Source organism: Hyperolius riggenbachi, chromosome 1 (genome assembly GCF_040937935.1).
Source record: "Hyperolius riggenbachi isolate aHypRig1 chromosome 1, aHypRig1.pri, whole genome shotgun sequence".
In the NCBI taxonomy this organism is placed as follows: Eukaryota; Metazoa; Chordata; class Amphibia; order Anura; family Hyperoliidae; genus Hyperolius; species Hyperolius riggenbachi.
In genome coordinates, this window is record NC_090646.1 from 165,964,690 (window position 1) to 165,986,117 (window position 21,428).

General features: G+C 44.0%; 1 protein-coding gene across 4 annotated transcripts in view; it reads right to left on the reverse strand.

The window, feature by feature from the left end:
* The window catches only part of ANXA10 (annexin A10), a 194,416-nt gene that overhangs the window by 30,805 nt on the left and 142,183 nt on the right, over window positions 1-21,428 (reverse strand). For all 4 annotated transcript variants that reach the window (XM_068269334.1, XM_068269352.1, XM_068269344.1 and 1 more), the window contains exon 9: window positions 16,888-16,983. In XM_068269334.1, the coding sequence (XP_068125435.1) occupies window positions 16,888-16,983 (96 nt within the window). The remainder of the gene's footprint in view (window positions 1-16,887; window positions 16,984-21,428) is intronic.

Here is a 21,428-nt window from a genome sequence, read left to right on the forward strand (position 1 = left end):
GTGGGAAGAAGACGATCAGCCGCAGGCCAAAACAAGAAGTTACTATCCCCATCTGAAAAAAAAGACCGTATCCTTCCCGGTCATGGAGGAAGTCAAGGAACTGATCCAGGAGGAGTGGTCAAAGATGGACAGGAAAGTACCACTAGGCAACCGGAACGCGAAGCTGTACCCAGTAGAGGGAGACATAGTCGCACAACTGGAATCACCGCCAACGGTTGATGCTTCGGTCATCCGTTTAGCACGTCACGTTACGCTACCGTTAGAAGACTCTGTGGCGTTTCGAGATTCATTGGACAGAAAGATGGATCAGGATCTGAAGAAAATATACTCAAGTATGGGAAATACCTGTAAACCAGCAATAGCCCTGACCTCGGTGGCTAGAGCTATAAGATCTTGGACAGATAACCTGGAGGGAGCAATCCAGGCGAAGGTAGATCGGAATACTCTTCTGTCAGCCCTGGAGGAGTTCAAATTGGCTTCTGACTTTATAGGCGAGGCGGCTATAGATATCATTAGAGGGAATTTGAGAAGCATGTCTTACGCCGTCGGTATTAAGCGAGCGATGTGGTTGAAGCCATGGAACGCGGACTCAAATTCGAAAGCAGTATGGTGTAAGATCCCCTTCGACGGGAAAAACCTCTTCGGCGATAGAATGGATTCGGCAATCTCCAGGGTGACAGGAGGGAAATCTGGGTTGCTTCCCCAGGATAGCCGCCAGAAGAGATACAGGCCAGGGGACAAGAGGAAATTCCAATATAAAACTCGGGATTACAGACCGAATAAGGGGAACCAGTCCTTTCGAAAACCCTGGCAATCAGGACAATCGGCAATCGCAAAATTCAGCAAGCAGCGTGGCTCAGGCAACAACTCTCAGGGCACAAAGTCATTCTGAAGATACGTCCGCCCAGTTGAAACCGGTTGGGGGCAGGCTCCAAAGATATTGCCAACTCTGGGCGGAAAACATTGCAGACCCATGGGTTATAGAGACTTTGGCGAAAGGGCATACTTGGACATTCAAATTACAGCCCCCAAAAACACATGTGGTCAGGGCCGGATTTCTGGCAAGGCCACATAGGCCATGGCCTAGGGCACCAGAAGTTTAGGGGCGGCTCAGTGAGGGGCAGGAAAGCTGTTCTATGCAGTCATCCCTATCTACAAGAACAGCTTTAACCTTTGAACTCTCTGTCCTGTACTTGTGCCGTCCCTGCAAGACCTGTAAGCTCTATCCTGCAGGTATACATCAGTCTAACTCTCATGGTGATGCAATGGGTCCATCATTAATGAGATGGCAAGCATAACATAACATTTCAAAACATAACTTCTAATCTATACATGTATTACTAAAATAGCTATTGTCTGTGACATCAATGATGGAAAGGAAGTTGAATTCATTCTACAGATGGTATAGTTGGCCTTGGGCGGTAAAAAGTACAAATCCGGCCCTGCATGTGGTAGGAACGAAGATTCCACCAGAACCTCAGGAAAGAGAGGTGCTTTTCCAGTATGTGGAGGAATTGATGCAAAAAAGAGCTATTATAGAGGTACCACGTATGGAGAGGTTCAGAGGTCTGTACTCCCCTCTATTCTTCGTAAGGAAAAGGTCAGGGGACCTGAGGCCTGTGTTGGATCTCCGCTTCCTCAATTCCCAGATAGAACAGGAAAGATTCAAAATGGAGTCACTCCAGAGCATATTACCAACTATCCAACTCAACGACTGGCTAATCTCCATGGACTTATCCGACGCCTACCTCCACATACCAATAAAGAGAGAATTCCAAAAATATCTACGATTTGCAATTGGAGACGCACACTACCAGTTTCAAGTACTCCCCTTTGGGATTTGTACCGCTCCCCGGACGTTCACAAAAATTCTTGTAACTTTGATAGCTTTACTGCGGCAGGAGGGTCTTCGGACTCACCACTACCTCGACGACATCTTGTTAGTCGCATCGTCGAGGGAAAGGCTACTTCAGCACAGAGACAAGCTACTGTCGACCTTAAAGCAGTACGGATGGCTGGTAAACGAAAAGAAAAGCAGATTACAGCCAACCCAAAATATAGTATTTCTGGGTGCAGAGCTGGACACGAAGAGGAACTGGGTAAAGATTCCGCAGGACAAGCTGCAGACTATAATCAACAGGGCAACGGACGAGATGCAGGCCGACAAGCTAACCGCCAAACAATGTCTGATGATTCTAGGGACATGTACATCCACGATTCCCATGATAAAGTGGGCAAGGTGGAATATCAGAATTTTCCAGAAGCAATTCTTAGATCAATGGAAGGGTACCAATTACTATCAGAAGATAGTACTCACACCAGACATGAAGATACAGCTATCATGGTGGACGACCAAGGAGAACTTACTCAATTATCACAACTTAGTCACGAACAATCCGAAGATTATTACAACGGACGCAAGCCAGTGGGGCTGGGGTGCACAGTTGGAGAACATGCTAGCACAGGGCAGGTGGCACAATCATCAACATCTGCCGGCCAATATTCTGGAAATAAGGGCAGCATTCAAAGCTTTGACCTTCTTCTCGAAACATATCCACGGCTCAACAGTGACACTAAGGATGGACAATACCACAGCAGTGGCTTACGTGCACAACCAGGGAGGGACGCACAGCTGGACCCTACTGAAGGAGGTGGCGCCAATTATGGAGTGGGCACAACAACACCTGACACTCCTACAAGCTGTACATATACCGGGAGTGCAAAATCAAGTGGCGGATGCGCTCAGTCGCAGCTGGCTCGACCACAAGGAGTGGGCACTAGACCAGAAGGTATACAGGAACATATGCAAGAGATGGGGACAACCACAGGTCGATATGATGGCGACTCCAGGCAACACCAAATGTCCGGTGTTTTACTCCAGGCACAAACATCCCCAAGCAGCGGGTTGGGATGCTCTAACCACGAAATGGGGATTCAGCCTCGGATATGTTTTTCCCCCAACGCCATTGATCCACAGGCTCCTGAAAAGAATACAGCAAGAACAGGTAGAGGTGATAGCAATACTACCTTGCTGGCCTCGGAGGCCCTGGTTCCCACTGCTTCAATGTCTAACATCGGAACCTCCAATGAGACTGCCCTGCACAAAGAACCTGTTGTCTCAAGGCAAGATCTTCCACCCTCGACCGCAAATACTATCTTTAATGGCGTGGAGGCTGAAAGGGAGAGGTTACAGGCAATAGGCTGCTCTCCGGACGTAATTAACACCTTATTGAAGGCAAGAAAGTGTACTACCAATAGGACCTACCACAGAACATGGGAAAAGTTCATCGAATTCCTCCATAACAAGGACACACAGTTAACCGTATTAAAAGTGACAGACGTCCTAGACTTCCTTCAAAGGGGGGGTCGAGTTGGGCCTAAGCCTTAGCACGATTAAAACACAGATTTCTGCCATCTCTGCTCTAACCTTAAGAAAGTGGGCACTAGAGCCGTTGGTAGTGCAGTTCATTAAGGCGGTAACAAAGATCAAACCGCCCAAGAAAAACTGGTATCCGCAGTGGAGTCTGCCCCTTGTTTTAAAGGGTCTCGGCAAAGAGCCCTTTGAACCCTTAGCTAACTAATCTATACAATCTAACGCTGAAGGTAGTACTTGTTACGGCCATAGTTTCCGCTAGAAGAGTCTCAGAACTACAGGCATTAAGCTGTGAAAACCCATACATGGAATTCTTCCCGGACAGGGTTACAGTGAGGCCAGTGCAGGAGTTCGTGCCCAAAGTAGCTAGCGAGTTCCATTTTAATCAAGAATGGAGCTTACCAACATTTTCAGACCCAGAGGCGGACAATCCAGACTCTCTTAATATTCCGGTCCTGCTGAAGGAGTACATCAATAGGACTTCTGAGATACGTACCACGAGCAGACTGTTCGTCATACCATCCGGATACAGAAGGGGCCAACCGGCGACCACCCGGACGATAGCGTCCTGGCTGGTCAAAGCTATTGCATCGGCATACAGGGGCATGAATCAAACTCCCCCAAAGGAAGTTACCGCCCACTCAACGAGATCGGTGGCAACATCTTGGGCAGCTTTTGCAAAGATCTCACCAGAGACAATTTGTCGAGCGGCCAATTGGTCCTCGACCAATACATTTATAAGACATTATAGAGTGGATCCGGGAGCATTATCCATGGTCCAATTTGGGAGAAAAGTATTGTCATCGGTGGGATGCAATGTGACAAATTCAGAAGTGTAGAACATATGCACTACTGTGATGTTATGACTAAATAAATAATACTGCATTCAAAACCCCTCCCTGTTAATTCTTATAGCTAGTTAAGTCCCCGTAGTATTGCTGACATTAAGCTATACAGGAAAACGGAAAATTGTATACTTACCTTCGGTAATTTTCCTTTCCTGTTTAGCTTCATGGCAGCATACGGAGGACCCACCCGACATGAACAGTCAAAATTATAGACTACAAAAAGAAAGCAAGTGTGAGGGGGCAGAGCTAAAATTTATAGAGACCAGTCCTGTGAGGGTTAGGAGGTGGGACTAACCCCCCCCCCCCCCCCCCCCGTAGTATTGCTGCCATGAAGCTAAACAGGAAAGGAAAATTACCGAAGGTAAGTATACAATTTTCCGTTTTTAACATCCTGTGCTTTCAAATGAGCTTAGCTGTTGTGGCAGTCAGGTGACACAGTGTAGAGATCAAATTACAACTTGTGACACAGAGGAGGGGGAATTAGTCAGGCTCTCGAGATACATACATGGTAGATATCTCTGTTTTCCTTCTGTCCTGTGCAAGAGTTTAGCTCCACTTTAAAGCATCTGAATGACATTTATTTATATTTGCTGAAAAATCTATGCATCTCTTTTGAATGCTGAATGTACATATGGTGGTGTGCTCTAACATATTGACAGTATACGGGAACAAAGTCTGAAGAAGGCTTATTTAAATTGCCTTTAAAAGTTTTTTTAGGGTAAATGAGGCATGTAGCATGTTTTTTTTAATGATGTGGGGACTTAAAATCCCTCTCTCGCTCTGATGGGAAATCCGAGTTTGCTTGGATAGTGCTATTCAGATTTTAAAAAAATATCCGAATTGCTATTCAGAGTTCGGATAGTGGAAAAAGTTCAGATTATCTGGGTAGTTCGGATACCCGAATATTGGATGAGCACCACTGCTCAGGTGTCCTTTAACCACCCTGGCGTTCTATTGAGATCGCCAGGGCGGCTGCGGGAGGTTTTTTTTTAAATTAAAAAAAAAAAACTATTTCATGCAGCCAACTGAAAGTTGGCTGCATGAAAGCCCACTAGAGGGCGCTCCGGATGCGTTCTTCTGATCGCCTCCGGCAATCAGAAGTAACAAGGAAGGCTGCAATGAGCAGCCTTCCTTGTTTGGCTTTCCTCGTCGCCATGGCGACGAGTGGAGTGACGTCATGGACGTCAGCCGACGTCCTGACGTCAGCCGCCTCCGATCCAGCCCTTAGCGCTGGCCGGAACTATTTGTTCCGGCTGCGCAGGGCTCGGGCGGCTGGGGGACCCTCTTTCGCCGCTGCACGCGGCGGATCTCCGCGCTGCGGCGGTGATCAGGTAGCACACGTGGCTGGCAAAGTACAAACTGCGTGTGCTGCTTTTTATTTTATCAAAATCGGCCCAGCAGGGCCTGAGCGGCACCCTCTGGCGGTAATGGACGAGCTGAGCTCGTCCATACCGCTAAGGTGGTTAAAATGACAGTTTAGCAATGAAAGGGAAGAAAACAGCATTTTTATTCCTGCAGTCTCATAGATGGTAGGAGCTGGAGGTCAGAAAATGAGTCAGGAAAGAGTTAACTAAGGAAGAGAAGAGACCACTGCTACTAGGGAAAAAAAAAGAAAAACAGTCATAAATTAGGATTAGATAAATTAACAACTGCTGGGGTCAGTGTCAAAGCTGTAAAAGAGGTGAAGAAATTGCAGAGCTCACTGATGTTTGGGAATGCCTGCATTAAAACTCAGCGGAACTTAGTTCTGTCTGCTTTGTAATGTAAATCTCTGGTATTTCTCACATCAATCTGTATGTCCATCATACAAAGGAATGGATTATCAGGTGACCATTATGATTGATCCTGATTGTTTTAACACATCAGGAAGTGAGAGAGAGATGCAGGGATTGGGGAACTCTGGAATTCAGCTATTAGTGCAGAGCAGGGCACTGGATGGCTGCGCTGTGGGACCAGAAGAGATGATTTACTTTGACATATGACCTCTTCTCTCTCCAAGTCATGCCACCCTTCTTATCTTATCGCCCTAGGCCATGGCCTTCCTGGCCTTTCCAGAAATCCGGCCCTGCGTACTACTCAGCTCACAAATGATCCCCCCCCCCCTTTTCTCCCCACCAACAGAGCTTTCTGTTGGTGGGGTCTGATTGCCCCCCAGATGTTTTTTTTTTTAATAAATATTTTTTTTTTTATTTTTATACTCCCCCCTCCCTCCCTCCCTCCGCCAGCCGATCAGTGTGATCAGCTGTCATAGGCTTCAGCCTATGGCAGCCGATCAACTCCAAGCCCACAGAGACAGCGCTGCCTTACTTCGCAGCGCTGTACAGCAATAAAAGACGGCGGTTTCGTCATCTAACAGTCTCCCGCCGGTAGACTGAAGGTGTCGCGGAGCTCCGCCATCAGAGTGGGGATGCGCGCGCATTGGTGCACGCAATCGCCGGCAAACCACATCCCAAGGACCTTATGCCGATCGGTGTTAGGGGTTCCTGGGGCTGCCACTGCATCCACGCCCATCGGCGTGACGCGGTCGGCAAGAAGTTAAAGCTCTAGTACACCTTCAGGTTTTATTCCCACCCCCACTTTTTTTTTTCATTTTTGGAACATAAATAAATAAATAAAAAAAACAAAAACACAATATTACTGGATCAGCAACAACAACTACAAGTGTTTGAGCTCAGATAAACTCTCAAAAGAAGATCCACTGGGAGTACTTTGTTTCAAAGTGTTATTTTAAATATGTAAGTGGCTGGATAGTGTACTGGCTGCAGTGCTTTGAATGAGACAGGAGGGCGAAAAGTGCCATACAAATGTTAGCATTGTTTGTAATGTGTGAATTTCTATCAGGGCACCTAAACCTTTGTCTTATCACTAAATATATATATTATATATATATCCCCATGGTAACGTTACAGACAATATGCAACTGAAAGGAGGATAAAGCCACTGTAGAACAGAAGCAGTAGCATTTATGTACAATGACTTTTTCACAGTAATACATTCACCCTGCAGCAACTTGCAGAATAATAAAGCGTATATCATAATCCCAGGAGGAAATTGCATTTTTATAACAGATTCTTCAGTGTACAGATACACAGCATCAGTGTGAAAGTCATTTCAATGGCCTGTTCATGTTCACATATATGTAGCTGTATGTATATCTATATGTGTACAGGCATATGAGCAAGTATAAGTGGGTGTATTAACCTGGAATATAGGTCTCTAGTAGGGATGATCAATGAGATGCAAATTTTTTTCAGAAATTATGCAAATTTTTATGCAAATGTATGCAGCTTGAAAATGGACCAATCAATTTAAACCCAGGTTTAAATTGATTGGTTCATTTTCAAGCTGCATATATTTGCATAAAAATGTGCATACATTTGCATTAACTCAGAAGAATTTGCATATCTGTGATCATCCCTAAGGTGCGTACACACATACGACTATAGTCGTTTGAAACAATCGTTCCCCGATCCTTTCAAACGACGATCATTTGAAAAAAAGCAGCCAACGACCCTGAAGTCTAACGACGGACAAGCTAGATCGTTCAAAACGAATGATCTAGCTTGGCGGATTTTTCCCAACAACAATAGTTTTTCAAAAGTAGTACATCGTTGGAAGCGATCGTTCGTACTAGGCTTGACATGCGCATTTCACTATTTCTCCATGGAACTTTTCATTTTTATGCGCAGGCGCAATAGTTACTTTTACGTGATGTAACGTTCGTTCTAATGATCTGATCGTTACACACCTTTTAAAACTAACTTAGTACTTATCCGTTAGTCGGGCGCATCCGGCAGGTGGCGCTAATTACTATTCCTCCTCCAGGCCGACATGGATAGTAGGGAAAGATGTAACTCTGGTGGAGTTTTGTCGCCACCTAGAGGATGCGCCCGGCTAACGGATAAGTTCCACTAACTTTACTTAGGTCGTTCTTTCATCAAATAAAAGTTTGTTCATCGTTGACAACGAGCGATCGTTGTCGCATGTGTGTACGTCGCTCTAGTCTCTAGGTGCTTCTGTGTTTCACATCCATATAGGCCTAGCGCACACCAAAAATCGATAGCAGATCCGCAAAATGCTAGCGTTTTTTGAAGCGTTTTTTTCTTATGATTATGAAGCTTTTTGCGGTTTTGTGTAGCTTTTTTTGTGTAGCAGATTACAGATATTGTTACAGTAAAGCTGTTACTGAACAGCTACTGTAACAAAAACGCCTGGAAAACCGCTCTGATCTGGCGTTTTATCAGACGTTTTGCGTTTTTCCTATACTCAACATTGGAGGCAGAAACGCCTCCGAAATCCAAAAAATGCTGCAGCCCGGGAGTATGCATTTCTGGAAAACGCCTACCGCTTTGGTGTGCACCAGCCTATTGAAATACATTACCCAAGCGTTTCCACATCCGCAAGTGGTTCTAAGGCCTAATGCACACCGAGCGGTTTTTGGAGCGATCCGCCGGCCGCATCCACCTGTAAAAACGCTTGGCTAATGTATTGCAATGGGATGGTGCACACCGGCGGTTTGAGGTTTTTGCCCAGCCGCAAACGTGCCTCCTGCTGCACGTTTGTGGTTTTCTGAAGCGTTTCGTCCTCAATGTAAAGTATAGGAAAAACGCAAACCGCTCTGAAAACCACTACTTCAGAGCGGTTTGCCAGGCGTTTTTGTTGCAGAAGCTGTTCAGTAACAGCTTTTACTGTAACAATGTGCTACACAAAAACGCACCCAAAACCGCTAGGTATGTTTAGAAAACCTCTCTAAACATACCTAGAATCGCTCTGAAATCAGCTCCCAAAACCGCTAGCATATTGCGGATCTGCTAGCGGTTTTGGTGTGCACTGGGCCGAAAAACGCTACCAAAACCGCTCGGTGTGCACTAGGCCATACTGTGGGTGGCTATTGGCTAAAGTCTTTTTAGTAAAAAAAAAACTACAAGATAGGCATTTTTGTTTACCCTTATTCCTTTGTCACAGATGTCTAAATGCATTTAGTACAAAGTTGTGGCTCAGTGCCAACTGTCTACTTCACTTAAAATATACAAACAATAAGTCGATGCAAAATTATGCAAATGTTACTGCAAATCTATGCAACTTGGAAATGGACCAATGAAATGCTTTAACGGCAAAATTTAAGTATCCTATTTACATATAAGAGTTTCTTAAGAATTAGCATAATTCTGTATCATAATAATTAGCATAATTCTCAATCATCTTAGATTTATTTGCCCCTCAAGTCTGGTGCACACATGGGAGAAATGTTTGCGGAGCGGGAAACGCTGCGGTTTATGCAACAATGTTAGTCTATGGGACGCAGGAGGACCAGCGTTACAATTGTGTTTTACAGTAAGCGTTCTGCAGACACTTGTCGCGTTGCATAAAATGCAGGCTGGCTGCCAAAACGCACATAATGAAAGTCTATGGTGACGCATATGCGCTGCGTTTTTCATGCGTTTTATGCTGCGTTTTTAATAAAAAAATAAAGATCTATGATAAGTTTCCGCTTCCTGTTGTCTTCCAAAAGATTTGCATACATAAAAAAAAAAAAAAAAAAAAAAAGCATACAAAATGCATATGCGTTTTACATTACCTAACCGCAAACGCATTAAACCACATGCAAAATTCATGCTAAAAAACCCGCATCTGCTTAAAAAAAAAAAAACGCACCAAAAACACAGTAAAAACGCATTACCCAAACGCACCTGCGGAAAACGCAGGATTTTCACTCAATGTCATATGTGAACCCAGCCTCAGTGACAATTCCTACCGGTTAATGTGGACTTTGGTACATGCAGATTTGGGCAAGAAATGTAATTAAGCTCAATTCAAACATAGCTGGCACTGGTATGTAAATAGCTGACAGTCTACTCAGGCTAGGTGCACACATAACAATGTGAAAGGCTGCATTTTACGTCATGTTTTATGTTAGTCTTGTGTGCATTTTTTGTGTGGTTTTGCTGCAGATGCGTTTTTTTACTGCAGATGCGTTTTTCAAGCATTTTGCATGCGTTTTAATGTGTCTGAAGTGTGTGTGTGTCTGAAGTGTGTGTGTGTGTGTGTGTGTGTGTGTCTGAAGTGTGTGTGTGTGTGTGTGTGTGTGTGTGTGTCTGTGTGTGTGTGTGTCTGTGTGTGTGTGTGTCTGAGTGTGTGTGTGTGTCTGAGTGTGTGTGTGTGTCTGAGTGTGTGTGTGTCTGAGTGTGTGTGTGTCTGAGTGTGTGTGTGTGTGTGTGTGTGTGTGTGTGTGTGTGTGTGTGTGTGTGTGTGTGTGTGTGTGTGTGTAAAACTATTTGCCCCCTTCCTGATTTCTTATTCTTTTGCATGTTTGTCACACTTAAATGTTTCTGCTCATCAAAAACCGTTAACTATTAGTCAAAGATACCATAATTGAACACAAAATGCAGTTTTAAATGATGGTTTTTATTATTTAGTGAGAAAAAAAAAAAACTCAAAACCTACATGGCCCTGTGTGAAAAAGAAATTGCCCCCTGAACCTAATAACTGATTGGGCCACTCTTAGCAGCAATAACTGCAATCAAGCGTTTGCGATAACTTGCAACAAGTCTTTTACAGCGCTCTGGAGGAATTTTTGCCCACTCAACTTTGCAGAATTGTTGTAATTCAGCTTTATTTGAGGGTTTTCTAGCATGAACCGCCTTTTAAGGTCATGCCACAACATCTCAATAGGATTCAGGTCAGGACTTTGACTAGGCCACTCCAAAGTCTTCATTTTGTTTTTCTTCAGCCATTCAGAGGTGGATTTGCTGGTGTGTTTTAGGTCGTTGTCCTGCTGCAGCACCCAAGATCGCTTCAGCTTGAGTTGACGAACAGATGGCTGGACATTCTCCTTCAGGATTTTTTGGTAGACAGTAGAATTCATGGTTCCATCTATCACAGCAAGCCTTCCAGGTCCTGAAGCAGCAAAACAACCCCAGACCATCACACTACCACCACCATATTTTACTGTTGGTATGATGTTCTTTTGCTGAAATGCTGTGTTACTTCTACGCATTTAATGGGACACGCACCTTCCAAAAAGTTCAACTTTTGTCTCGTCGGTCCACAGGGTATTTTCCAAAAAGTCTTGGCAATCATTGAGATGTTTTTTTTAGCAAAATTGAGACGATGTTCTTTTTGCTTAAAAGTGGTTTGCGCCTTGAATATCTGCCATGCAGGCCATTTTTGCCCAGTCTCTTTTTTATGGTGGAGTCGTGAACACTGACCTTATATGAGGCAAATGAGGCCTGCAGCTCTTTAGATGTTGTCCTGGGGTCTTTTGCGGCCTCTTGGATGAGTTTTCTCAGCGCTCTTGGGGTAATTTTGGTCGGCCAGCCACTCCTGAGAATGTTCTTCACTGTTCCATGTTTTTGCCATTTGTGGATAATGGCTCTCACTGTGGTTCGCTGGAGTCCCAAAGCTTTAGAAATGGCTTTATAACCTTTACCAGACTGATAGATCTCAATTACTTTTGTTCTCATTTGTTCCTGAATTTCTTTGGATCTTGGCATGATGTCTAGCTTTTGAGGTGCATTTGGTCTACTTCTCTGTGTCAGATAGCTCCTATTTAAGTGATTTCTTGATTGAAACAGGTGTGGCAGTAATTAGGCCTGGGGCTGACTACAGAAATTGAACTCAGGTGTGATAAACCACAGTTAAGTTATTTTTTAACAAGGGGGGCAATCACTTTTTCACACAGGGCCATGTAGATTTGGAGTTTTTTTTCTCACAAAATAATAAAAACCATCATTTAAAACTGCATTTTGTGTTCAATTATGTTATCTTTGACTAATAGTTAACGGTTTTTGATGAGCAGAAACATTTAAGTGTGACAAACATGCAAAAGCATAAGAAATCAGGATGGGGGCAAATAGTTTTTCACACCACTATATATATATATATATATATATATATATATATATATATATATATATATATATATATATATATCAATCAGACACATTAAAACGCGTGTTGTATATGCGTTTTTGATTCATTTTTCTTTTGTGTTTTATGCAAATAACTACAAAGACAACAGGAAGTGGAATGACATTACACAAAAAAACCGCATAGAAAAAATAAAGTATAAAAAAACCACATGAAAAACACATACCATTGCTTTTCCATTGACTTTCATTATGTTCATTTTTGATGAGTTTATGAATATTATGCAACAAAACATGCGTTTTTTAAAGACGCATTTTTCAAAATGCATAGAAAATGCATATGCAAATGTACATATTTTTTAAAAGGTTTTTTTTTTTTTCTTTACAGAAACTTTTTTCACAGTGGGCAAAATACTGACAATCACACTTGCCCTTCTGAGTTTGAAGGTTAGCAGCATCCTGTATCAATTTAACTACTTTTTTAAAATTATATTTCCTATCTCCATAATCGGATGACTTCCATCACATGTTTAACTATTTAATTCCAGGGGTTTGTAATGCTGCTTTTTTGTAATGCATGATATATAATTATTATTTGTTTACAATACTTCCATAATATTTGGTTGAACCCTGTCACAGTTTTTTTTTATGTTTTTAATTCATTGAAAGTGCACCCAACAAAATGCTTAATGCTAACTGTATTATATTTGTTGTGGAGCTCAGTTCATTAGGGTATATCTTTTATTTCCTTTACATGGTGCAGGTTGCCATATTTTGATTATGGTGGGCGGTGTGTACATGCATGGGTCTGGTGAACACACAATGGGCTCTATTCACAATCACACATGCGGTATGAGATTTTTTACCGCTATATTACTGCCAGTGATAATTTCCGCATTTTTTCCACATTCACTAAAAATGTTCCGCATGTTTACCGCATGCGGGAACAATGCGTAAACAAATTTGGGAAGCATGCGTAATTACATAGTAAACATGCGGGGAAAAAAGTGGCATACAAAAAAAACTTGTTAAAAAAAAAATAAAAAATTAAAGTTCAGCAAACACAGCACTCAAGGCTCCAGACTCCATTTAAAGGACTTCCGAGGCCAAAACGAAAAAAAAAGTTAAATACCTGCATCACATATGAAGGCACGGTGGACGTGCTCCTGACCCCACGGCCCGGGTCGGGCACTCCTGCCTCCACAAACATGGCCGGATGAGCTGGCCGCGGCTGCGCAGTCCGCATAGATGCGAGTGCGGCTGCGCAGCTCTAAGGCCAACCCCCAGATCCACGCTACAGTAGCATTAAAGGCCTCACCTTGGAGCATCCTGGCCCTGTGTCTTTATACAGTATTAGTACTGCTTGTGTTTCTGCCGTTTTTGTTGACCCAGCTAGTTTGCTCAGCTCCTACTCAGTGCCTTGTAAATAACATTTGGCCTGACTTATGCTACATACCCACTTGTGACTGTGGTAGTTTCTAACAGCAGCTTAATGATCGGTCTGTCGACAAGCGGGTAAAAAAGTTTAGCAAACGATCATTAAGTACAACGATGAACGAACAATATCGGCACAATGGAAAAATTCAACAGGAGGATCATATTGAACGACAATCGTTACAAAACTATAGTGCGTAGTTATCTGCCGAGCATGATAGTTACAAAGGCCAATGCGCCTGCTTTGGATTTTGGCCAGCTTCTTTACTTCCTGTGTAGCGCGGTCCGTAACAATTGTTGCATTACAAATTTTACATAAACTATTTTCAAGTTAACTATCATATTTTTATCTATTGAAACCTCATGTTTTTGTTTTTTTTATTTTATATACTGTAAATATATACGCAACTTTCCCTTTTATCGTTCTTTTCTGTGAGAACGGTTGTTAATATGTGTATGATGATTGCTGTTGTATCCCATCGTTGCATTCCAATATTGTTCGTCTGGTAATTATTGTTCCTTGCAAACGATCGTTATTGCAAGTGTGTATGTAGCATTTGCCTCTGATCGGATGTTTGCCTCAACTTTGCTACAGACACCAACCAAACTTGTTTGCCACACCCTGACCTCTGCTATGAATAACTGAGAAAGCTTGTCTGCTCTATTCCCTGACTCTTGTTACATAAATTGATTTATCAAACATCACAACCGTCATCTTGACTGAAACCATGTTCATCTGTAGGTTCCGGATGGGTGAACCTGGGACCATGACACGAGAGTCCACAGCAGTAAAATAGTCTGGTGATCACTAGGGGCTTGATTCACCTACCAGTGCTAACTCAGTTATCACGTATTAAGGCATTGCACGTGCAAACTAGGGTGCTAAGTAGTTTGCACGGGCAAAGCTGTTACTGTTCGCGTGCTATTTTAGCGCGCGTAACGCAGTGCTACGCCATACACTCCATTTGCATGCAAAGTACCATTATCACGCTACTTAGCACGAGAAGCGGCTGATTTTGCATGTGATGCGTGCAAAAAACTTTACTCGTGCATCGCTAAACTTAATGCCCGCAAACTCTTACGCGCATATTAGCACGTGAAGAGGCAGTTTGCATGTGCTAAGGGGCTTTTCACTGGCGTGCTAACACTTAGCACGCTTTTGTGAATCAAGGTCTAGGGGCTTGATTCTCTAAAGAGTGCTAACTGTTAGCACGCCCGTGCTAAACAGTTAGCACGCGAAGTGCCGTGCATCTTTGCACGTGCAAAGCTTTGCGCCCACACGATAGCGCAAACGGTAATTACCCCGCAGGTACAAAACTTTGCATGCGCACGGCACTAACAGTTAGCTCTCTTTAGAGAATCAAGCCCTAGGAGTACCAAGTCATCATTCATTCCTTGGTCTTGATTCACTAAACCGTGATAATTTATATAATGGCCGTTTTTGTGCACATTTTTGTGCGAAACAGTTATTGTTTTCGCGCGAAAATTCACATTTGCGTGCGAAAATGTGCAATTGCATGTGTAAATTCAAAATTGCGCACAAACCCGAAAAATGCATGCGAATATATGAGTTATCACGGTTTAGTGTTTCAAGCCCCTTGTGGGTTACTCTGAAGAAGACCAGGAAAAACCTTTGACTCTGCACCCTGGGGAGCCTCCGTCATCTGCCTATTGCTTTCATAACACCATGATGATAATGATTAATAGTATTAATAATAGGTTATTTATGGTGGTTTGCTAGTTAACAGTTCATTCATAAGCTATAAATAGCTTATACCCAACTAACATTACTTCAACATGGATTTGAAGAATCAGTCATATTGGGTCTTTAAGAGCAGAGTGGTGGTGAGATGAGGGTAATGCCCAGTGCTTTATTTTTATTTGGTAACCACTAAGGTTTAGGTTTCAATAATGTAATTATTATAGTAAATTCTGAAATTACAGATCTTTGTTTTCAATTTTAAGACCATAACAACATACTGTACAATTTACTGCAGTACATATTTATTATTTTTTATTTATATAGCGCCAACATATTCCGCAGCGCTTATACCATGTATATTAGTTGCCGGTATTAAGGCTGCTTACACAGTGGATGTTACAGGCGCACGTTAGAGCAGCCTGTAACGCAGCCCAACGCACAGTAATGCAAAATCAATGGACTGTTCACAGTGCCCACGTTGCGTTACATTGTAACGCTACATGTTAAGTGAAAGTACTGCATGCAGTACGTTATACATGGCTAAGCCGCGTTAGACTGTTTGCACATGCTCAGTAATGTTGGAGGAGGAGGGGAGAGTCCGCTATTGCAGCCACATGGCTAATTAATATTCACTGCACTGTGTGACGTGCAGTGTTTACTTCCTGGAGGGGACGCTTTGTGTGGCGATTGGCTGGTGGGACCACATGGTCCGCATGCGTCAAAAAGTACGCATCACGGCATCACGGACGCATCTAGAGCCGCATAATGCGGCTCAATCTGACGTCCAACTTCAACACCACCATGCGTTGCGTTAGGGGCACGTTATGCGACCTTAACGTCGCATCTAACACAATGGGCTCGATTCACAAAGCGGTGCTAACCCAGTTAGAGACTTTAGGCATGATAACCATTGCACCACTCTGGTGAAAAGCCAGTTTAGGTGTGATAAGTTTAGGCATGATACGTTTAGGTGTGATAAGTTTAGGCATGCTAAGTTTAGATAAGTTTAGATTGCTTGCAAAGTCCCGCACGCAAAGCAGCGCCATTAAACTTTATACGAAGTGCACCAGTCTTTGCTAGAGTAAAACGTTTGATCAGCTGTGCACTGCGGTGCTAACGCAGTTGGCGCTTAAACTTATCATGCCTAAACTTATCACACCTAAACTTATCATGCCATAACTGAGTTTAGGCATGATAAAGGGCTTTTCACCAGGGTGCTAACTGTTAGCACCGCTTTGTGAATCAGGCCCAATGTCTTAAGATGGCCACTGACGGTCCAATTTCTAGCGAAAAATCGTTTGAGCGATCAGAAATTCTGATCGGATTGGTTGTAAATAATCTCCACTGGTGGACACAATCGATTATGAACGAGTGAAAAAAAATGTCGTCGAATGAATTTTCGTCGAACGAAAATTTGGATTTTCTTGGTGGTCGTGATAGATAGGAAGCAATGATTGGTTAGTTGATGGTGTAGTGAACGATTTTTCGTCCAATCAGAATTTCTGATCGCTCGAACGGTTTTTCGCTAGAAATTGGACCGTTAGTGGCCAGTGGGAAAGAGGCCTAAATGTTTATGTCTCACTTTTTCACAGCCACATTTTTACATTCATTTATTATATTCAATAAAATGCAATGAATATAACCCACATAAAAGTCACTCACCTATTGCCAAGAGCAGCTGTTGAAAGCAGCCATCAAAACATCCTTCAATAGCTGTGGCTATATCTTGTCCGGAGATATTTTGGAATTCTTGAAAATCTTAAAAAAATAACACTATTTTAGCATAGCATTCATATTTTTCTAAGAGATTGTATGGATTTATTTCATATTAAAACCAACTACTTCCACTGTTGACTGCAGCCTTCAGTATTTTAAAATATATATGAAGGATTCTTAACGACTTTAACCTTCTGCCGCCCGCGTCACGCCAGTAGGCGTGGCCGCAGCGGCAGCCCCAGGACCGCCTAACGCCAATTGGCGTAAAGTCCTGGGGCTCTGTTTTGCATGAAATCGCGCGCATGGTGCGCGCGCATCTCATGCTCGGAGGGTGGAGCTCCGCCCCGCCTTCAGTCTCCGAGCGGCTATTGCCGCTCGGGAGACTGTTAGACGGCGATCACGCCGTCTATTTACTAGGTGCAGCGTTGCGATGAGCAGCAGCGCTGCACTGGGGACAGCCGTGTGACACGGCTGTCCCCATGGGGGACAAGAGAGCGATCGGCTCTCATAGGCAGAAACCTATGACAGCCGATCGCCATAATTGGCTGGCTGTGGGGAGGGAGGGAGGGTAGAAATGTAAAGTAACAGGTGTTTTTTTTTACAAAACAAAACAATAATATTTATTAAAAAAAAAATAAACATAGGGGGAGCGATCAGACCCCACCAACAGAGATCTCTGTTGGTGGGGAGAAAAGGGGGGGGAATCACTTGTGTGCTGAGTTGTGCGGCCCTGCAGCTTGGCCTTAAAGCTGCAGTGGCCAATTTAGCTAAAAATGGCCTGGTCACTAGGGGGGTTTAGGCCTGCAGTCCTCAAGTGGTTAATGTGATACAATGTTCTGGAGACAGTTTAGTTGAAATCTTTTCTCCTGTCACGGGCGGTACTGTTAATATTACGTGTAGTACTGTTAGGATTATAGTTATGTATTAAACACTGCATTTTTTCCCCTTGTTTTAACTTCTCTTTTCCCATTCCAATATCGTACCACATTTAGTAATGCTAGGTACAAACCATACAATTTTGTGTTAGATTTTTTGTGGTTCGATAGATAATTTCCGACATGTCTGATCTTATTTTCGACCATTTTTCTGATCGATTTCTCATAGAAGTGAATGAAAATAGATAAGAAAAGATAACAGAATCGAATTGGAAATCGATCGGAAAATCGAATCGGAAATCGATTGGATGGAAAATCGACCATCGCGTGTACCCAGCATAAGGCCCTGGACTCTGGAATGAGTGAAAAGGGACTGGGTGTGAATTCCCATTCCACCAAGGTACACCAATGGCTTTTATTACAGACAGGAAGCCTGGAAAAGAAGAGGCACAGGTTCAGTGGAAAATTAGATTGTGTATGCAGCAGTTGATCTGCAAGATGTCTGCTGAGGAAACACTGAGCTCTGTACAAAGGAGCTGTGATTAACCTGAAGCCTGTATTTTGCATTCTAGGCTTAACTAGCCTGAACCTGACTGTCCAGGCTTATGGACTCAAAGGTCCAGTGCACACAAAAAACCGCTAGCAGATCTGCAAAACTCTAGAGGTTTGTGAAGCAGATTTCAGAGCGATTCTAGGCATGTTTAGAGACATTTTCGAAACATGCCTAGCGTTTTTTAGAGCGGTTTTGTGTAGCAGATTACAAATATTGTTACAGTAAAGCTGTTACTGAACTTTTTTCAGAGTGGTTTTCCACTTTCCTATACTTTAACATTGAGGCAGCAATGCCTCAGAAATCTACAAAATGCTGCAGCCCCGAGTTTGCGTTTGTGGAAAAAACGAGCCGCTCTGGTGTGCACCAGCCCATTCACTTTCATTAGCCAAGCGGTTTTCCCCCCTGCAAGCATTTTAAAAACCACTCCAGAACCGCTCCGGTGTGCACCAGCCCAAAGAGCTTAGGACTCTGAACTTTCTTTTTATCTGAACTAACCTATTTCTTCTGTACACCCTTTGTGGTGTTGTAAAGAAGCTGACAAAAAATGTAATTGTTTTATATGGACTATGTGCTGGATGAGAACTGTTAGCACGCTTGTGAAAAGCCCCTCTTCACGCCTAAACATAGTTTAGGCGTGTTGAAAAGAACTTTCGCACAAAACTATGCACGCACACAGCGCGATGCGTGTGAAACATCGCACCGCGATGCGACGAAAATGGCGCACCCGATGCGACTATAAGGTCGCATGGGGTGCGACCTTAACGTCCCCATACAACGTTTCGCGCGCACAAAGTTTTGCTCGCGGGACTCTGCGTGCAATCTGATTGTCAAAACGGTGCTAACCTAGTTTGCACCCTACTTATCATGCCCAAAGTCTTTAGGCGTGCTAACTAGGTTAGCACCGCTTTGTGAATCAAGCCCCTTCTCTCAATGGGCTCGATTCACAAAAGCATGATAACTGCTATCACAGCAGTTATCACGCGATCTGCCGCACACGACGCTTTGCACACGCATGATTGCGCACAAACGTTCGTTTATCACACGGAGTAATCCTTTGCATGCGCAAAGCGCCGTGCGCGGCAGATCGCGTGATAGCTGCTGTGATAGCAGTTATCACACTTTTGTGAATCAAGCCCAATATCACAATATGGGCTTGATTCACTAAACCATGATAACTCAAATATCACACCTTATCAAAGATATCACACGTTTTCAAAGTTATCACACGTTTTCAAAGTTAACACGCCTTATCAGAGTAGCATAGCGAGCGCTACGAACCTACGCCTGCTAATTGGCAATGGCACTCGTCCTGCCCTGAGCACATGTGGGTTTGTTGCGCTTGTTATGCTACTCTGATAAGGTGTGTTAACTTTCATAACGTGTGATAACTTTGGATAACGTGTGATATCTTTGATAAGGTGTGATATTTGTCTTATCACGGTTTAGTGAATCAAGCCCTATATGTAGTACAATTGTACAAAGATCAACCACACATTTAACTACTTAAGGACCGCCTCACGCCAATGGGCGTGACCACGGCGGCAGCCCCAGGACCGCCTAACGCCAATTGGCGTCAAGTCCTGGGGCTGCAGTTTCCCAGGGAACGGCCGCGCGCATGCGCAATCATTCCCTGCCGCTTCACGGAACGGAGTTTCGTGAATAGCCTGCTAGCCGCCGATCGCGGCTAGCAGGCTACTTGTAAATGTCAGTGGAAATAAATCCCCTTTGATTACAAGCGTACAGCGCTGCCGGGGGCCGCAGCGCTGTACGAGATTGGCGATTCCCGGCATCTGATTGGCCGGGGAGCGCCCTCCTCTCATAGGCTGATGCCTATGAGAGGTGGAACAGGACGGATCGCCATCCTGTTCCAAATTACATGACGGAGGGGGGGGGGGGGGGAGGAGAGGGAGGGGAGGCGGGGAGAAAGAGAGCCTTGCTGAGGCATCCGGAAAATAATCAAATAAACAAAGCCTGCAGTGATCGGACCCCTCCGGCGGCATGTCCCCTTAGGGCCAAAAAAAAAGGAGGCGAGTCCGATCGCTGGGCTGAAAAGCCTGCACAGCCCAGCACTGCAAAATTGAGCCTGGTCTTTAGGGGGGGGGGGGGGGGGGAGGGTTACCACTGCATTCGTCAAGTGGTTAAAGGTGTTCTGTGGAGTGCTGGAATAAAAAAAAATGCCATTTACCTGAGCCTACTATCAGCCCCCTGTAGCTATAATTTCCCGCGTCATCCTCCTCCAATCAACCATTCCCCGCCGCCAGCACCAGTCAATTATTCCTCTAACAAGACGAATAGTGCGCGCTCCCACTCGCGTCTCCGGGAGCCTACTGCACAGGCGCAGTACAAGGTTTTCTTATACTGCGCATGTGCAGTAAGTGCGGTAGTGCGCACGCATGCGGCCACGGCCGCGCAGCTGCATACGCGTGACACGCGTAATTAGACTGGGACCAGCGGCAGGGAACGGGTGATCAGAGGACGACGTCGCGGGACATTACAGCTACAGGGGGCTGATATGAAGCCCCAAGTGTCAGTTTGTGTTTAAGGTTGTTATACACATGTTCGATATTTTGGCAGATTAAGGCTTCCTTTCCACAAACTGTTGAGCTTTGTGCTCAGCAGTTACCAGGCAGAAGTAAGCAGTTATCATTCAGCAACAAGCAGTTACTAGGCAGCAGTGAGCAGTTGAGAGAGTTTGAGAGGCATTTCACTGCCTATCAGCGGTCCGTGGAAAGGAGGCCTAAATTGATCAAATCAGTGATCAATTTACATCCTCATGCCTAATTAATAATCCTATGTTAAGTTCTGGTACATTTTCAAGTGGGTAAAGGTGGGTACACACGTCAGATAAAAGTCTTTGGAAAATGAAAGATCACAGACCAATTTTACCCCCTTTCATGTAGTATGAGAGCCATACTCTACACAGTCTATTCTATGGAGCTGAACTCCCCATCAGATAAAAATCTTTGCAAGATGCTGCACACAAAGATGCTGTACACATGCAACAGATCAGTATCTGCAAAGATCAGTTCCTGCCAAAGATCGATTCCTGCAAAATGCAT